Genomic DNA, 17,078 nt, shown 5'->3' with positions numbered 1-17,078 from the left:
TCACCTGGGCAATATCCTTAGATATTGCTCCCACTTCCTCCCGCAGTTGCCGTAATTCCTGAGTGGTCCGTTGCTGTTCTTTCGTGTTTCGATCAAGAGCATTTAAGATTTGCTCCTCCAAAGTAGCAGAGATGGATGATTTTTTCTTCCCTTTGCCAGTCTCTTTGCCAGTCTCTGTTCCAGCCATACTTCCTGTCAATCCAATCTCAGAGCACACAGTTCAGTAAAAATTCCCACTCAGATGGTAATCCCAATTTAGGCCTTAAGCCCTCTGTCTCAGCCAGCAAATCAAATGTCTTTTAATCAAAACAACAAAGTAGAATATAAGCCGTTCAGTCAAGTGAAAGAGCAAGCCGTTCAGTGGAAAATTCCACTCAGTAGATTACTTCGAGTCAGTCAATAGGAGCTCTTTCACCGCCAGTAGTCCAGATGTCTTTTTATCAGTGAAGAAGTATAAACAAGTGCAAACTAGCTGTCTTTTCAAGGTCAATGCTGGCATGAGAATTCCAAACTTATAACACAGTCTCTGTATGCTTGCCTAAATATTGAAACTGGAACTGGTTCATTAAAATAATTCAAGGCAAAGGAACAATATTTCATACAGTCACTTATAGCTCAAAAGTCGATACGTAGCATAGTCTTATAGAAAAAGAAACATCCTTAAGTCCTCAAAGGAAGGTTGCAGGTAAATCAAAGCCTGTCAAGGGGTAAACAGAAGTTCATATAGAAGTTTCTTTCATGCCGTCACAATGGCGAACGGCTAGAGAGATCAGAACGAAGTCCCGCTTCCAGTTTGAGCAAGCAGTCTCAAGTATTAATATTGCTGTCCACTGCAGGGTATTTTCCAGAGCCCTGCTCTCTTTTAGATAGTACAAAGTCCAAGAAATAAAGTTACAAAGCTTTATGGTTAAAGTGCTGCGGAGACTGTCTTTGCTTTCAATCTTCCACAGGGGGGAGGGAAGAACCCGACCTCCATAAATTTTAGGTTCCCCTTTGACCAAATCTGTCCAAATTAGAGACGTTAAAAGCTTTTTAGATTCATTACTCACGATGGCCAGATGGTTCCATGTTGATATTGTAGATTTTGAAGGAGATTGGTTGCTGTTCCGCCGCCAGTAAACGGAGCTTCTCCTTTAAGGGAAAGCGCTGTACCCGCTGTGCCGTGCCTTCCACCTTCCCACTCTCGCACTCTTATTAGAGCTCTTCGGGGGGAAGGGAGGCAAAAAAAAGACAACTGCCGGGTTCCCCAAGTCTTCGGAACTCTCTATCCGAAGTTTCGGGGGGCTGCGCGCTCTGCAGACCCCCCAGAACCCCTCAAAGGACCGGGAGGAATCTCTCCCACAGCCGCCGGCGCTCGCAACCAACCAGGAAGTCCTGATCACCCCTGACTCTTGGCCATGCTCTTCGGTGCTGATGGGAGTTGCAGCACATAAAATCTGGAGAGCATCATGTTGCTTACTCCTGATCTAGTGAGAAAGAGTGAGCCAAGGGAGTAGCACGTTTTCACATGCAAAGCTTATTTTAGAAAATGTATTTGTACTTACAAGCCCAACCCTTGCGTAAATGGTCCCAAGGTGGGTTACCAAAAAAAAAAAAAAGCCTTTGCAATGAAGCCCAAAGGGTTTTATTCACATGAGAAACCAGTTTGAAGCAAGATTCACTGTAAGCTGCCTTGAACTTAGTTCAGATTTTGAGACTGCCATTAACTATTTTTGGAGGTACCCTTTTTGCATTATTATATGCTTTTGTACTTTATTGGTAGACCTTATGACAAATTGCATGGGGCTTGTTTAATTTCATGGTATATTTATTAATGAAATATTTCCATCAACATATTTATTATTATTTAAATTTGGTTCTATTTTGTAACTTAGTGAATTCTGAGCATAGTTGGTGCTGAAGACAGGAGGGGGATGAACTTGCTTTGTGTGTCTTAACCAAACTCTCTTCTCCTTATTATTCACCTTCCCCATCTACAATACAGTATTATAAAATACCTTGTTTGGTATTCATCCTTCCTTGTTCAGTGGCTGTAAAGTACTTCAAGCCCATTGAATACTAAAGTGCTACAAGTGTGACCAGCAACAAAAGGTTGCCATATGGAGTGCTCTGATTCAGGATTTTAGGCAACTACACCCTTTCCCAAGCATATGAAGAATTGGGGCACATCCATGCCAATGGCTTCCCCCAAAGAATCCTGGGAACTGTAGTTTGTTGGGGTACCTCCAGGATTCTTTGACATGTGCTAAACACATAGTGCCATTGTGCTCTTGAAATTGCGATCAGCATATAGGACATTAATTTTACTCCTCCTGCTACCACTGCTTCAGACAATCAGTATTCTAAGCATTGGGTCTGAAATGTTTTAAAGAAATTCTAGCCCTAATGATCTTGGGAGGGGGTTCCCCACTTCTTAACTTTAGTGGGACATTTTTCACCACTATGATGAATCCAGACGGCTCATTTCTCCTATAGATAAGACACAGCTCACAAATCTGATTGTCTTCTGGGAGTTTGTTCAGATTCCATAACACACTCAGGTTGGTTGATCATTCAATGGCATCACCAACAACTGATGTCAACCGCAATGATTTTTATCCAGAAAAATGCAATGAGATAACACTGGCTTTTTATTTACAAAAAGACTGGAGCTTTTATTGAATATATGCCATTGGTAAGGGCAATTAAAGATGGAACTCAATCAAGCTGCCTAATATACAAGAAAGCTTTTTTCAGTAGTACTGTGAGAATAACATTCAGAACTTTAATTCAGCACAAAAGCCATTGTATCTTTAGTTTTTCTCTCCATATACATCTTGCAATATACTTTCAGATCCCTCCAAAATATAAAAATATTTTGAGTGAACAACTTCTCTGAGGTGAAAGCCATGAAAATAAATACTGATGAGGTTATTTGTGATACTTCTGCTTCACTCTAGAGCAAAATATATAACTTTATTAGCCATACATTCCAAGATAATTTAAGAAGGGATATACACAAGAGACAACCATGCACACAACCAGAGCTTTGTCCCCTGATGTGACTTCAGCATTTCCCTGTCGCTGAAGAGAGCAGCTGTTTTTTTTACATTGGAAAATGGCTTGCCTCTTCAGCCAAGGGGCTTCCTGCACCAAAACCAGAGCTCAAGCTTATTTAGAGCATTACATGCCGAAAGAACCAGAAACTTTGAAAAGTGCAGCTGTGCCAAACCCTGGTTATACAGACAACCTGAAGAACACGCGAGGGATACATAGAAAACAATTTGGCATCTCGACAGTTAGAACGTGGCATCTTCTTTACCCAGCCACTGGAAGAGAAAGTGGGGCTTGGTGCCCACATAATGGAAGCCAATGTCAACCTGCGAGTGTGGTGCCAAGTTGTGATTCTGGAGTTCTGCTCCTCATATCTCAGAGATATACTTACTAAGAAAACGTAAGACATCTCATCATGGAACCATTACATACAAAACAAGCCCTCTTTGTGCATGTGCAGGGGGGCAGAAAAGGTGCCCTCCCTAGTGACTGGCTGTGTTTAGACATCATGATCAAACTATGGTTTATTGTGATGGAAATGGGTCTAGGAGGGCCTTGGGTTCATGTGCTTCCTCCCTCCCCTCTCTAGCACAGCCACAAGGAGTTTTTTTACTTCTGTTTTTTTATTAACTACCATTTGTTGTGTCCTCTAAACTTGGGCATATCCATGCAAATAGTTGGACATAGTTAATCTTAACAATGGTGTTCTGAAACAATCCAACGTCAAGCCATGGTTTATGAAGCTGTCTTGTTTCAACATGCCGTAGTTATGATGAGCTACAATTTAGGGTTCAGACACAAGCTAAACTGTGGTTAATCTAAAACCTCCATTCTCTTTGTGGTTGTGCGGGGAGGAGAGGAGGGGAAATGTGTGGGTCCAAGACATACCTAGGCTCATTCCCACCATGATGATTTATCATGTTGTCCAAACAAAGCCACGGAAAAGCAATGCATCCGTGTGTTGGCTGCTGCTACTGAGGAGCAGGCATGGACAAGGAGGCCACAGATGCAAAGCTATCATTCCACTGCCTTCCAGAAGTACTTGACTGAGCTGTTGCTGCTGCTGCTGCATGCGCCTTGAACTTCTGCAGAAGATCTTGGGCTTCTTGCTTGTCTTGCAACGGGCTTTCTCCATACTCAGCCCTCAGCCACTCTCTGACCTGGAGGGACAAAACAAAGAAAAGGCAAAGAAAAACATTTAAACACAGCATAATATAAAAAGGGGTTAGGTAAAGGTAAAGGGACCCCTGACCATTAGGTCCAGTCGTGACCGACTCTGGGGTTGCACGCCCATCTCGCACTATTGGCTGAGGGAGCCGGCGTATAGCTTCCAGGTCATGTGGCCATCATGACAAAGCCGCTTCTGGCAAACCAGAGCCGTTTACCTTCCCGCTGTAGTGGTTCCTATTTATCTACTTGCATTTTGACGTGCTTTCGAACTGCTAGGTTGGCAGGAGCTGGGACCAAGCAACGGGAGCTCACCCCGTCACAGGGATTCGAACCGCCGACCTTCTGATCAGCAAGCCCTAGGCTCAGTGGTTTAACCACAGCGTCACCCAGGTCCCTACATAAAAAGGGGTTGAGCGGCTTTAAATGTACAGTATTAGGCAGTTTTAAAATTGATTTGGAAATGATTACAGTTCTCGGAGAGGGATGCATGCAGTGCCGGATTTACGTATAAGCTAAACAAGCTATAGCTTAGGGCCCCACACTCTTGGGGGCCCCAAAAAAATTTAAAGGGGAAAAAACACTAGATGTACATTTCCAAAATTAAGATAAAAAACAAATAAAATAAATCCTACATACAACAACAGTGCTTTGTGTTGTGTAGGCTCCTATGACGTAAGTAATGGGCCCCGCCTGCTAGCCTGCTCCCTAAAATATCACTGGTTTGCTCATTTCTATGTATAGGGTGCCTACATTCTGCATGTCCAAATTGCTTTAGATACCTATTAGATCCATAAATTACCATATAGCATATATTCAACACAAAAAAGAGCAAAAAATTGTTGTTGACAAAGGACAGCTGGACATATAAAGGGCCCCATTACCTTCAGTAGCTTAGGGCCTCATCAAACCTAAATCCGGCCCTGGAAGCATGTGTCAAAAAACCCTCTGTGAGTGGCCATTCAGACTTCTGGCAAGGGCAATACCTCCCTCCGCTGTTGGATGAGGAGGAAAGAGGAGGCAGCATCAAAAAGAGGGTAGCCCTGCTCACTTTTGGCTCTGATCCTTCCCACCTGTCCTTTGCCCCACCCACTGTTCGCATGTGGCCCCCTGATAGGATCCTCTCCAAGCGGATATGACCCTTGATAGAAAAAAGGCACCCCCTGTTCTGCCTAGTAAACTTAAGCTACAGGAAGGTAGATGTCAGCTGACAATTAAGAGAAAATTCTTAGCGGTATATACAGGCAGTGGCCAAGCGTGTCTTCAAGGCGCCGAGGGATGGAGGGCATGGCCATGGGCATGCCGGGGGGAGTACATGGAGGGCATGAGGAGGAAGCAGAAGGCCAAGCCTGCATCCATAAAATAAGTCTGATTGGGCTGATTTTAAGGGCGCATGCCTGTTGCATCCTGCTAACACCCTGTCAGCCCCATGCTGCTTTGAGAGGCTGGGATGAGTGATTGGACTCATAAAGCAGTATAGGGCTGGCAGGGGTGGCGTGTGGAGCAAAATGCACCCTCAAAAAAACCAAAAAACTGCGCCCCAGCAACAGCCCCCCTTGTCCTGCCTATGACATGTCACTGTGTACATGTGAACTGTGGAACCAATTGTTGTTGTTGCTGTTTAGTCGTGTCCAACTCTTCATGACCCCATGGACCATAGCACGCCAGGCACTCCTGTCTTCCACTGCCTCCCGCAGTTTGGTCAAACTCAGGTTGGTAGCTTCGAGAACACCGTCCAACCATCTCATCCTCTGTCGTCCCCTTCTCCTAGTGCCCTCCATCTTTCCCAACATCAGGGTCTTCTCTTCTCATGAGGTGGCCAAAGTATTGGAGCCTCAGCTTCAGGACCTGTCCTTCCAGTGAGCACTCAGGGCTGATTTCCTTCAGAATGGATAGGTTTGATTTTCTTGCAGTCCATGGGACTCTCAAGAGTCTCCTCCAGCACCATGATTCAAAAGCATCAATTCTTCGGCGATCAGCCTTCTTTATGGTCCAGCTCTCACTTCCATACATCACTACTGGGAAAACCATAGCTTTAACTATACGGGCCTTTGTCGGCAATGTTTTCTAATTGGATTGAAGCTGGTTTGAGGGGCGAAACACACACACTGAAAATCAGTATTTTTGTAAGAACCCGTGGTTCAATATGGATTTTGGCCAATGTCACATGAGTGCAGCTTCAGAAATGAGCAGAGTAGAAGAAGAGTTTGGATTTGATATCCCGCTTTATCACTACCCGAAGGAGTCTCAAAGCGGCTAACATTCTCCTTTCCCTTCCTCCCCCACAACAAACACTCTGTGAGGTGAGTGGGGCTGAGAGACTTCAGAGAAGTGTGGTTAGACCAAGGTCACCCAGCAGCTGCATGTGGAGGAGCGGAGGCGCGAACCCGGTTCACCAGATTACAAGTCTACCGCTCTTAACCACTACACCACATTGGCTCTCAAGGTATGTGGAGGGTGTGGAGGAAACAGTAAGGTGAACATATCCTAGCTCTGGATTTCCTGCATCAAGTAAGGGCTTGGGCCAGATGTCCCCCTGCAATTTGATGGTTCTTTTTTTCTTTTTAAGTTATGATTGGCAAAATAGGCCTTCAATTAATCAGGAGGCACTTTAAAAACGTAAAAACCCACTCTTTGAAATACAAGTACCTATACTAGAAAAAAAATTTAAAGGGTATAAAAAGAACAATATGGGAAGCAGCACTTAAAATGGAGGCATCTTGTCCTGTGAAAAAATAAATGTGGAGGTGGAAGTTTGCTTTAGCTCTTCTGGGAAAGAAGCAAACTGAAAATTTGCATTCAAAACTGGATCGTCAGTACAGAATTCTTTTTAAAAACCACTATATTCCTCCTAAGCGATTTTAATCTAGGTAATTGGAATTTGAATAAAATGTGATTTTTATCTAGTTGATTTGAATCTATGCAAAAAAAAGAAACAATCCACCTATTGGTCCTTTTTTAATGCAAGCCTTCCACCCCTCCCCTTACATAAAAACATTATGGAGTGTCTGTCTGTCTGTCTGGCATTATGGCAAAAATGGTATACCTCTAGGCTATGCAAAGATGTAATATGACATTAGATGCTATTCGAAAGGTCAAAAGTTTGGGGAGAGATCTTTCCTGGAACTACCAGAGGCTGTTTTCAGAGGGAAATCTAAGTACAATTTGTGGTTATTTGACGCAAGTTTACATCGCCCCAGTGCTATTTTTCTAGAAAAAGAGGTGACGGAACGCATCACGAACGCCTCCCTTGTTTCCTTAGAATGTCAATGGCCGGAACTGAGTTCCAGTGAGTTCCAGCTAGGAAAAAAAATCCCTGATCATCCTCAACATTTTAAAAGTTTGTTTGAAAATACTTTATTTGGGGCTGAGGCCTCTACAGCCACCTTAATGTCCCCTGGGGTGGAGCTCAGCACCCACAATTTTGAGAGGGGGCAGAGGAGGCCTGGCAACATGTTACCCCGAGCCACGTAATAACAACAATTCCCGCCCAGAAAAAAAGCACTGACTAGATGGATTGTAGATGGAGTGTGGCTCACTCCCTAGCAAGTGTGTTTAGGACTGCAGCAGCTTATAATATTTATACATTGAATGGAAAAGGAATATACAAATGACAGAGTGGCAGGGGTGCCAACTATGAAGGTGCGTAAAGAATGGAGGCAGCAGCATTTCTCTCCCAGCCAATGGCAGAGCTTCAAGCTCCGGTGGGGTGGTGGTGCAGAGAGCAGTCGGAGGCGTGGCTGGCGCGCCTCCTACAGGGGCGTGGTGTGCATCCTGGGGGCGTGGCATCCAGCGTGGGGGGGGGGCAACCGTGATGGCAGCCCACTGGGATCGTGCCGCCGGAGGCGGTGCGCTCCCCCCCCCCCCCGCACCTCTGTTTCTCCCCCAGTGCTCCCACCTATTCTCATACTAGGATAGTCAACCCAGTATTAGCAGCGGCAGCAGTTTTCTGGTTGTGGGAGGTGGACACAAGCCCGGTTGTAATGGTCTTTAAATAAAACAAACAGGAAATAGTTTCCCTTGGGGGACCAGGAAGGGACAGCCGGCATCCTTTGAAAGGGGGGGGGAATCATATTAAAAATATTTGTGAAATGTCTAAACATAGCTGAGAGAGAGAAATAACCTTAGCCAAAGGAGGTTTCTTTTTCTGCTCCTTTGAAAAGGCTCATGTAGCAGAGAAGAGCAGCGCTTACCCTAATGGTAACCAACAGAGGGAGGTAGAATTAAAGGTGGTCGCCAGTGAATTTAAGTCAATTTATTTCCCTGGCTCTAACTCTTGGGATCCCATCCCAGATGTTGAGAGCCAGCTCGCATCATGCCTGACTCCTAGTCATGATATCTGGGGCTGATGGGAGTTGGGAGTCCAACAAGAGTTGGAGGCCGCCATATTGGCTGCTCTGAGCATGACCATCGACCTTAAAGCAAAACAAACTTTAATATACTAGGTGAAGAGGAGAGATGGATTGCATCTCACCCATCCTTGGCAGCTGCATTATCCTGAGGTGTCACATGACTTGAAGGGGCAGGGAAAAGCAGGGATCAGGGCCGCAATGCACAAACACACTTCCTATAGAGACCCACTGAGCTGAGGAGGATTCATTGCTTAGGGTTGCATGCTGTTATCAATCAACATCAAAACTGCTCATTTCTCGGCAACGGATACATAATACAGAGCATAGGAGCCAACTCCTAGGGGCCAAAGTCCCTTTGGGTCCACCCAATAAAATATTGGAGGGTCCCACTGCAAAGTTGATGGGCATTCCCATTCAAATGGTGTGCAAGTGTCATGTCATGTGATTATGTGGGGTGGGGTATACCTCCCCATCCCAATATTTTATTTCAGTTGGCACCCCTGATTCAGAGGGAGAAATGTACGGATCCCATACATACAGTGCTTTTTTTCTTCAAAAATGTTTAGGGGTACTCTCATTTTCCTACTCATATTGAAATGCTGCCCCTCAATGAGGCCAAACTTAGATTCACAAAATGTTTAGGGGTATGCGTACCCCTGCATCCCCCCCCCCCAGAAAAAAGCACTGCATACATATATAGCAGGGGTGAGGAACTGGATCTGGTCTGCAAGCCAGATTACTTCCCCTAACCTTCGCAGGCCATGTCTGACAGGTAGGCAGGGCTACCCACCTGCCAATCACCTGATGTTCCAATGACATAGGGGATGTAATGTGTTCCACAAGATGGCATTTTCAAAGAGGCTCAGCAAGACCCACCAATCAGATGATTGTTTAGTCTTGAGCAGGCGTAGACAACCTAAGGTCCGGGGGCAGGATGCGGCCCAATCACCTTCTCAATCTGGCCCAAGGACGGTCCGGGAATCAGCATGTTTTTACAAGAGTAGAATGTGTCCTTTTACACTGGTACCTCAACAACTGAATGCTTCGACTTCTGAAGGTTTCAACTTCCGAAGTTGACAACCCCAGAAGTCTGTTTGTCGCACGCACAGCGCCTGCACAAAGCAGCACGTGTGGTCGGCGCATGCGCAGAAGCACGAAACCACACTTCGTGCATGCGCACAAGCGGCGCTTCGACAACCGAAGACTTCGACTTACGAAGATGGCCGCTGAACGGATCGTCTTCGTAAGTCGAGGTACCACTGTATTTAAAATGCATCTCTGAGTTATTTGCGGGGCCTGCCTGGTGTTTTTACATGAGTAGAATGTGTGCTTTTATTTCAAATGCATCTCTGGGTTATTTGTGGCGCATAGGAATTCGTTCACCCCCCCCCCAAAAAAAATAGTCCGTCCCACTAGATGGTCTGAGGAATGGTGGACCGGCCTACGGCTGAAAAAGGTTGCTGACCCCTCGTCTTGAGAGCCTCTTTCAAAGTGCTATACTGGGCACTGATCCACCTGCCACCCCACCCTTGGGCTCAGGCAGGTTTTCACCTTCACTATAGTGTGTGTGTGTGTGTGTGTGTGTGTGTGTGTGTGTGTGTGTGTGTGTGATGGCAGGTGGACATGGCACTCCTGCCATATGGGCAAGATGGATGGAACAGCCCCTATTTGTAGGAATATATTTTCGCAAGACAATATGTGCTTTTCTATGAAAGCTGCAGACTCTACTCCTACATGGAATTGGAAAAAAGGAAAGGGGGGGGAAACAGCATGAAATGCCAAACCCACATACATGCTATGATCTTCCTAAGCACCGTTTGCAAAATGCAAGGACAATCCATCATTTCAAGTCAAAACTTTATCAGATCAGAAATGACTGTGAGGGTTCAAATTAAGGAGGGAGACAACCAGGCTTTGGAAAGTTCCTCTGTGATGTAAAGTCAGTTTATTTCCACAGACTCTACTTCTCCATAAGCTTGGGAATGGTAAGCTTTTTGAGATGAAACAAATACATAGCTGAATAATACATTCATGTTATACGCAGCAGCAGATTCAGAGCTACCAAGCATGTTCTAACAAAGCCAGTTTGCCTCTCCTTTAAAAGATAAGGGACTAAACAGTCTTTACAAATGCAATGAGTTGCCCAAAATGTACCAACAAATGCATCATATATTAGAGAACATTTGGCATGTCAGATCCATGCTGCCATCCAGGGAGGCCTTGGCGGCAGTAGTCCACAACCCACCCTGTGCTCAGCTCTCACCTGTGGCTCCTAGAAGCTGTCAGCGTGCGACAGCAGCCACACCCCAGGAAATGGCTTTGATCGGCCAGGTGAGGGTAGCTGATGGGTCTCAAATGCTTGGCGAGTTAGGGACTTCCTCTGCATGCAAAGACAGGCTCTGGCAGATAGAGTGGATGAGACTAATAATGGGTCCAATGGTCAAGCAGGCGGTTTCTGCATGTGCTGTAGAGGGAAGTGAGGGGCAGATGGGGTGCATCAACCTGGGAAGGTAGCCCATCTAGGAGAAGGTAAACTCTGATCCTCAACCTCCACTGCCTTGCGGGATATCTTCGGGGAAAGGCTAAGGAGTAAATCCAGAGTGGAGTCCCTAAGGTGGTTGGATGACGCCTTGTATGCCTCCTTCCACCAGCCAAGCTGCTGCTAAATGTCTTGCTCTGGCCCCACCCACTGTCGGCAGGTGGCCCCAGAAGGCTGCCTAGAGAGGGAACGTGGCCCTCAGGTTAAGAGAAGTTCCCCAACCTTGATTCTCGCGTGGAGTCCCTTACGTACTTACGTGAGCAAGCTCAGTTTTCTCAAACTCTTCCAGCTGCCGTTGGAAGCCCGCGTTCGGGTTGACGCACGATCTCGAAGCTCGCACTACCGACAGCGCATCCTCCCAGCCAAGATCAGTGATTGTCATTATGTAGGCCACAACCAAGGTGGCACTCCTGGAAACGCCGGCAAGGCTGCATTGCCAAGCAGGTGTGGACAAGAAGATACACAGAGGTTATAGTAAGTTGAAAGCGCATCTTGGACATTACATTTGACAGAAAGCATGTTTTTCTTTTTTAAAAACAAGCAAACAAACAATGTAAAATAATGATGATTCCCATTCAACGAGTGTATAAATTTGAAGTTTCAAAGCAAGGCATACTTCCCAAAGCAGTGCAGTGCTGAACATGATGGCAATGTTCAAAAATTAGAGCGTTTGCAGAAAATGTTACAGGAATGCACCACAAGCTTATACTGATTTAGTGGGCATGAGTTCCTGCTAAGAATTCTGGGAATTGTAGTTTGGTAAAGATGCCCTGCCCTCAATGAACCTTATTTCTAAAGACATTGCACCAGCAACCTAAAATGGGCAACCAACTGCCTTCAGCAGCATAGATGCTCTGTGCAACTCGGAACAATGCGCAGCTGGAATGCGGTATCGCATACATGCGCACAGTCAGGCTTCAGCGACATTGGGGGTATAGCCCAGCTCTCAATGCCACATTTTTTTCAGGACCCATGGAAGGAATGACCAAAGTCGGCCTATTGCCTCTCTCCAGTACAATAAGCAACGGGGGGAAGCGGCAATGCTTCAGAGACGCATTTTCTTCCCCCAATCTTTGGGAGTGGAAGGCAAGATCATGACTGAGACTGGAAAGGCTGAGAAGCAAAAAGGGTGCATCCTGCCAGACTGCATGGTAATCTAATGGGGCACAATTTATCTCTGCCCTGCCCTGTGCTCATCCCAGAGGTCGATGCACAGAGAAGATTCCCATTTGGCTATGCATCAGGCTGGTGGGGCTCAGCCATCCTCCCTCTGTCGTGATCTGTGCAGGCCCAGCTCGACTCCAGCTTCATTCATTCGAAAAGCTACCTTTGCCCAGCTGAAAGATCATAGAAGCTACTGTTGCCGTAACCCTGTCCCCAAAATACTCCTACTCTCCCCACCACCACAACGGTGGTCTCAAATTGTTTAGCTTTTCCTGAAATTCAGAGCTGAGTGTGGATCCTTACGCAGCCAAGACACACCATTCACACACCAAAGGTATCAGCAGAGGGAACCCAAAGGGTTACAGGACTACAAAATATCTTCACAGGTGAGAACCTAAGGAGGAGAGCCTGAAAACAGACCAGTGAGCATGAAACCACGAATAATCAAATGTAGAGTAGACTTAAATGAAATACGTACCAGTGAACAAGGCAGCTCTGACCTCCAAGTCGGCATTCATGGATAAACTCAATGCTTTCTTTGAAGTGTCTGACCCTTAAAAATTAGATGTAGACTTGATTTAGTCCCATTTCTTATTCCTCTGGTATAAGTGGATTTGCCTTCTGAAATGTAGAGGTTTGCAGTATTGTCAGTGCTGTCTTTTAGAGAGACATGGTTGCCTTTGCAGCCAAATATTTGGACAGCAACAGCAGCATACTGAGTAACACCAACATAGTGGGTTTCTGGGGACAAGGGCAAAGGCATGCTTGTTCTCCCAGGCATGTGGAACTTGATGTGGTTTGATTTGTGGCCTGTTCTTGCTTTTCATCTTTTCATTGGACGGGGAAGGACGTTCCCCTTGTTACTGAAGGAGCGTCTCTACCCCCATCGCTCAGCCCGAACACTGAGCTCCGAGGGCCTTCTGGTGGTTCCCTCACTGCATGAAGTGAAGCTACAGGGGAATAGGCAAAGGGCCTTTTCAGTAGTGACACCCACCCTGTGAAAAACCCTTCCATCAGATGTCAAGGAGATGAGTAACTATAACCTTTAGAAGACATCTGAAGGCAGCCTTGTATAGGGAAGCTTTTTAATGTGTAATGTTTGCTTACGTTTTTATAAATGTGGTGTCATCTCAAACTCTGCATGTATGATGGCTACCTTGCCAGTGATTATCACAAGGACATCGGGGTAGCAAGTGTCCTTCACCCTCATTTCTTTTTCCCAAATCCTCTGGCCTCCCACTTTTTGCAGCCAGTAAATTGGGTGGTAACATGTGGCTGTACAGTATGGTCCAGATGTATGAATTGTGGTCCAGATGTATGAACCAAGCAGCTCAGTGGTTAGCACCCCACTCTGTGTGCCAGGACCCCTTGCTCCAAGTTGCAAGTCCTTGGCTTGATCAAATCTCAGCCCAGCCGTGAAGCCTATGGGCAACCTTGGAGAAGCTACAGCCACAGCTATCAACTGTAATAAAGAGATATTTCATTTCTTCATTACATTTATATACCACCTTTGTCTTCCAAGGACCTCAACGTGGTGTCCTAGCCTACTTTATATATCTGTTGTAAAGATTGGTGGGAAAATCTGTGATAAAATATTAGGATTTAGTGCTCCCTCCCCCTTCCCCAAACCGTAACTATAGTGTTAGTAGCTCATCTGAAGCAGCTGCTCCACGGTTGGGGACATTTCTCCACCACCCATAGCACGGTCTGAAATAAACACTTGTACCCAATGCAGGGACGCAGGTGACGCTGTGGGTTAAACCACAGAGCCTAGGGCTTGCCGATCAGAAGGTTGGCAGTTCGAATCCCCGTGGCGGGGTGAGCTCCTGTTGCTTGGTCCTGCTCCTGCCCACCTAGCAGTTCGAAAGCACCTCAAAATGCAAGTAGATAAATAGGTTCCACTCCAAGCGAGAAGGTAAACAGCGTTTCCGTGTGCTGCTCCGGTTTGCCAGAAGCGGCTTTGTCATGCTGGCCACATGACCTGGAAGCTGTATGCCGGCTCCCTCGGCCAATAACGCGAGATGAGCGCAGCAACCCCAGAGTTGGTCACTCATTCTCAGAGTATAAACTTCCTAAATCTTACATCTGCAAGGCTAGAGTCTTCCCAGCTCTGGCAGCACGGCCTTGGGAAATTACAACCCCTTTTGTGGCGTTCATCTTCAGCTTTGACAACAATGTGTTGAGAGAAGGTACACATCATGGAGGATAAGTCTATCAGTGGATACTAGCCACAATGGGCATGTTACATCTCCACTGTTGGAGGCACTATGCCAGGCATAGGCAAACTCGGCCCTCCAGATGTTTTGGGATTACAACTCCCATCATCCCTAGCTAACAGGACCAGTGGTCAGGGATGGTGGGAACTGTAGTCTCAAAACCTATGGAGGGCCACGTTTGCCTATGCCTGCACTATGCCTTTGACTACCGCTGGAAATCATTGGTGGAGAGAGTGCTGTTGCAATCAGGTCTGTCTTCCCATGGGCATACAGTTGGCCGCTGTGAGAACAGGGTGCTGGACTACAAGAGCCTTTGGAGCTGACCCAGCAGGGCTCTTTGCACTTGTCCTTACTGCTGTAACAGGTCTTACAGCTATTAAGAGACCATCTTCTCACTCTTGCCATTTGGTGGAGCCACTAGATGCTTTTGCCCTTCCTGGTGGCATAGTGTGCCCAGGGCCACTCGGAAGAAGTGGCTGGGAGGGAGATGCATGGCGTGTTCAATGGCCTGACAGTGTCCATGTCACCCGGGGGACTGCAGCCGCAGAGATAATAAAAGAAGAGTCATTATGTTCTCCGGAGAGGTCACTTCCCGGTTTGTTTTCAATGGAGCCCAGCTATACTGAGGCAGCACTGGGTGTTGAAATCTCACGCATCCTAACAATGTTGTGCAACCGCCCCTGTGGCCCACCCGAGGCAATGCGAGAGCCACAGGGGAATAAATGGAATGGCCAGGGAAATCCAGAGCACAGGAGATCTGGGGCTTGTTTACGTAAATTGGAAAAGCGACCAGATCACACATTCACAAAGGCATCTACTAGTATAGTCACGGTAACCACAGTGAGAGGCAGAGTGTCTCAGGGAAACTCACTGAACCAAGCAGCCAGGAGGGGAAGCCTGTAACTCAGTGGTTAGGTTCATGTTTTGCATGCAGAAGGTACCATGTTCTGCTGGGGGAACTCCTCTTTGAAACCTGGTGAGCCATCGCCAGTCAGCATAGTCAATCCTGGCCTAGATGGACTTAAGAGTCTGCCTTGGAAGAAGGCAGCTCCTATGTCCCCATCTTGCCCTTTCGCCCAGTGACAGTGCCAAGGGCACATCTGGTTTATGGGAAAGAGCTGCACGCTCGTTCAACAACCAGTTCAGCAGGCCGGAAGTGCGACTCATTAGGAAACAGGGATCACACATTGGGGACTTTTCCACACTCGCCATTTATAGTGGTCTGGCAGCCGTTTGATCCGACGTTTTCAAGAGTGAATTTGTAGCTGCCCCGGCTGCACTTTCAGTCACACATTGCCATTATCAGACAGCGAGTGCGGGGTTTTCCTTTCCACGCTAATGGCAGGTTGTGCCCAAGCTGAGAAATGTTCCGTGTCTGTAGTCACACCCCTTGTGTACTCTTGTGCTCCTCCAGCCCAGTACACATTGGAGTTAGGAGCATGCAGATGGGGAATGCTTCCTTTGTGTTTAAGGCTCAGCACCCCTATATGTCCTTTCCTGTCCTGTCCGGAAAAGAAAGATCCTGAAGCTGAGGCTCCAATACTTTGGCCACCTCATGAGAAGAGAAGTCTCCCTGGAAAAGACCCTGGTGTTGGGAAAGATGGAGGGCACAAGGAGAAGGGGACGATAGAGGATGAGATGGTTGGACAGTGTTCTCGAAGCTACCAACATGAGTTTCACCAAACTGCGGGAGGCAGTGGAAGCCAGGAGTGCCTGGCGTGCTATGGTCCATGGGGTCATGAAGAGTCGGACACGACTAAACGACTAAACAACAACAACCCCTATATGTAGTAGATTAGAAAAACAACCATGTTTGTGCCTGAGCTATGGAAAACCTGGCACCTGTAATTAAATTTTGTCTGTAGCTAATGTCTGCTGAGTCAGGACCATCATCTCTCTCTCTGCCATCTCTTTTCTTTGAGCTGAGATCACAGACTGCTTGCACAGGTCAGAGGGGAAGGGGTGCAAGACAGGTGTCTCCCAAACCACACCCAACAACCCCTCCTGCACAGAAATTGGGACCATGGTTGTGCACATGCCACACAAATGGAAATAACAAGGATCCATTCCTGATCTCTCCCAAAAGTTTGATTTTTTTGCAATAGAAAAAAATGGATTTTTTTGAGTATATTGTTCTGGAACCATGCCATATTTTTTATTTTTAAAAAAACCCAGCAACTATATCACTATAAATGGTAAGTTTGGAAAGGCTCTTAGAACAGGGGTCAGCAAACTTTTTCAGCAGGGGGCCAGTCCACTGTCCCTCAGACCTTGTGGGGGGCCGGACTATATTTTGAAAAGAAGAAGAACGAATTCCTATGTCCCACAAATTACCCAGAGATGCATTTTAAATAAAAGCACACATTCTACTCATGCAAAAACACGCTGATTCCTGGACCATCCGTGGGCCGGATCCAGCCCCCAGACCTTAGTTTGCCTACCCATGCCTTAGACTCACAACCTTCCAACATTTCGATTCACCTTGCGGGGGGCGGGGATGCCACATAATTCACTTCAGGGTGGTAGCTTTTCAAGACATCCAAATATACCTGAATTCATTGAATCTGCAGCTGGAAACTTTTCCAATGATGCAAAACTGTCACAGTT

General features: G+C 46.5%; 1 protein-coding gene across 2 annotated transcripts in view; it reads right to left on the bottom strand.

Moving 5' to 3' along the window:
- Positions 1-2,376: 2,376 nt before the first annotated feature.
- Positions 2,377-17,078, bottom strand: part of DUSP22 (dual specificity phosphatase 22) — a 35,727-nt gene continuing 21,025 nt past the window's right edge. For both annotated transcript variants that reach the window (XM_035126372.2, XM_060277996.1), the window contains 3 exons: positions 12,734-12,808; positions 11,348-11,519; positions 2,377-4,193 (listed from right to left, as the gene is read on the bottom strand). In XM_035126372.2, coding sequence (XP_034982263.2) covers positions 4,005-4,193; positions 11,348-11,519; positions 12,734-12,808 — 436 coding nt within the window. In that variant the 3' untranslated portion in view covers positions 2,377-4,004. The remainder of the gene's footprint in view (positions 4,194-11,347; positions 11,520-12,733; positions 12,809-17,078) is intronic.

This window comes from Zootoca vivipara, chromosome 8 (genome assembly GCF_963506605.1).
Source record: "Zootoca vivipara chromosome 8, rZooViv1.1, whole genome shotgun sequence".
Taxonomy (NCBI): Eukaryota; Metazoa; Chordata; class Lepidosauria; order Squamata; family Lacertidae; genus Zootoca; species Zootoca vivipara.
Note: the sequence above shows the minus strand (reverse complement) of the source record. Positions and strands in the feature narration are given on the sequence as shown.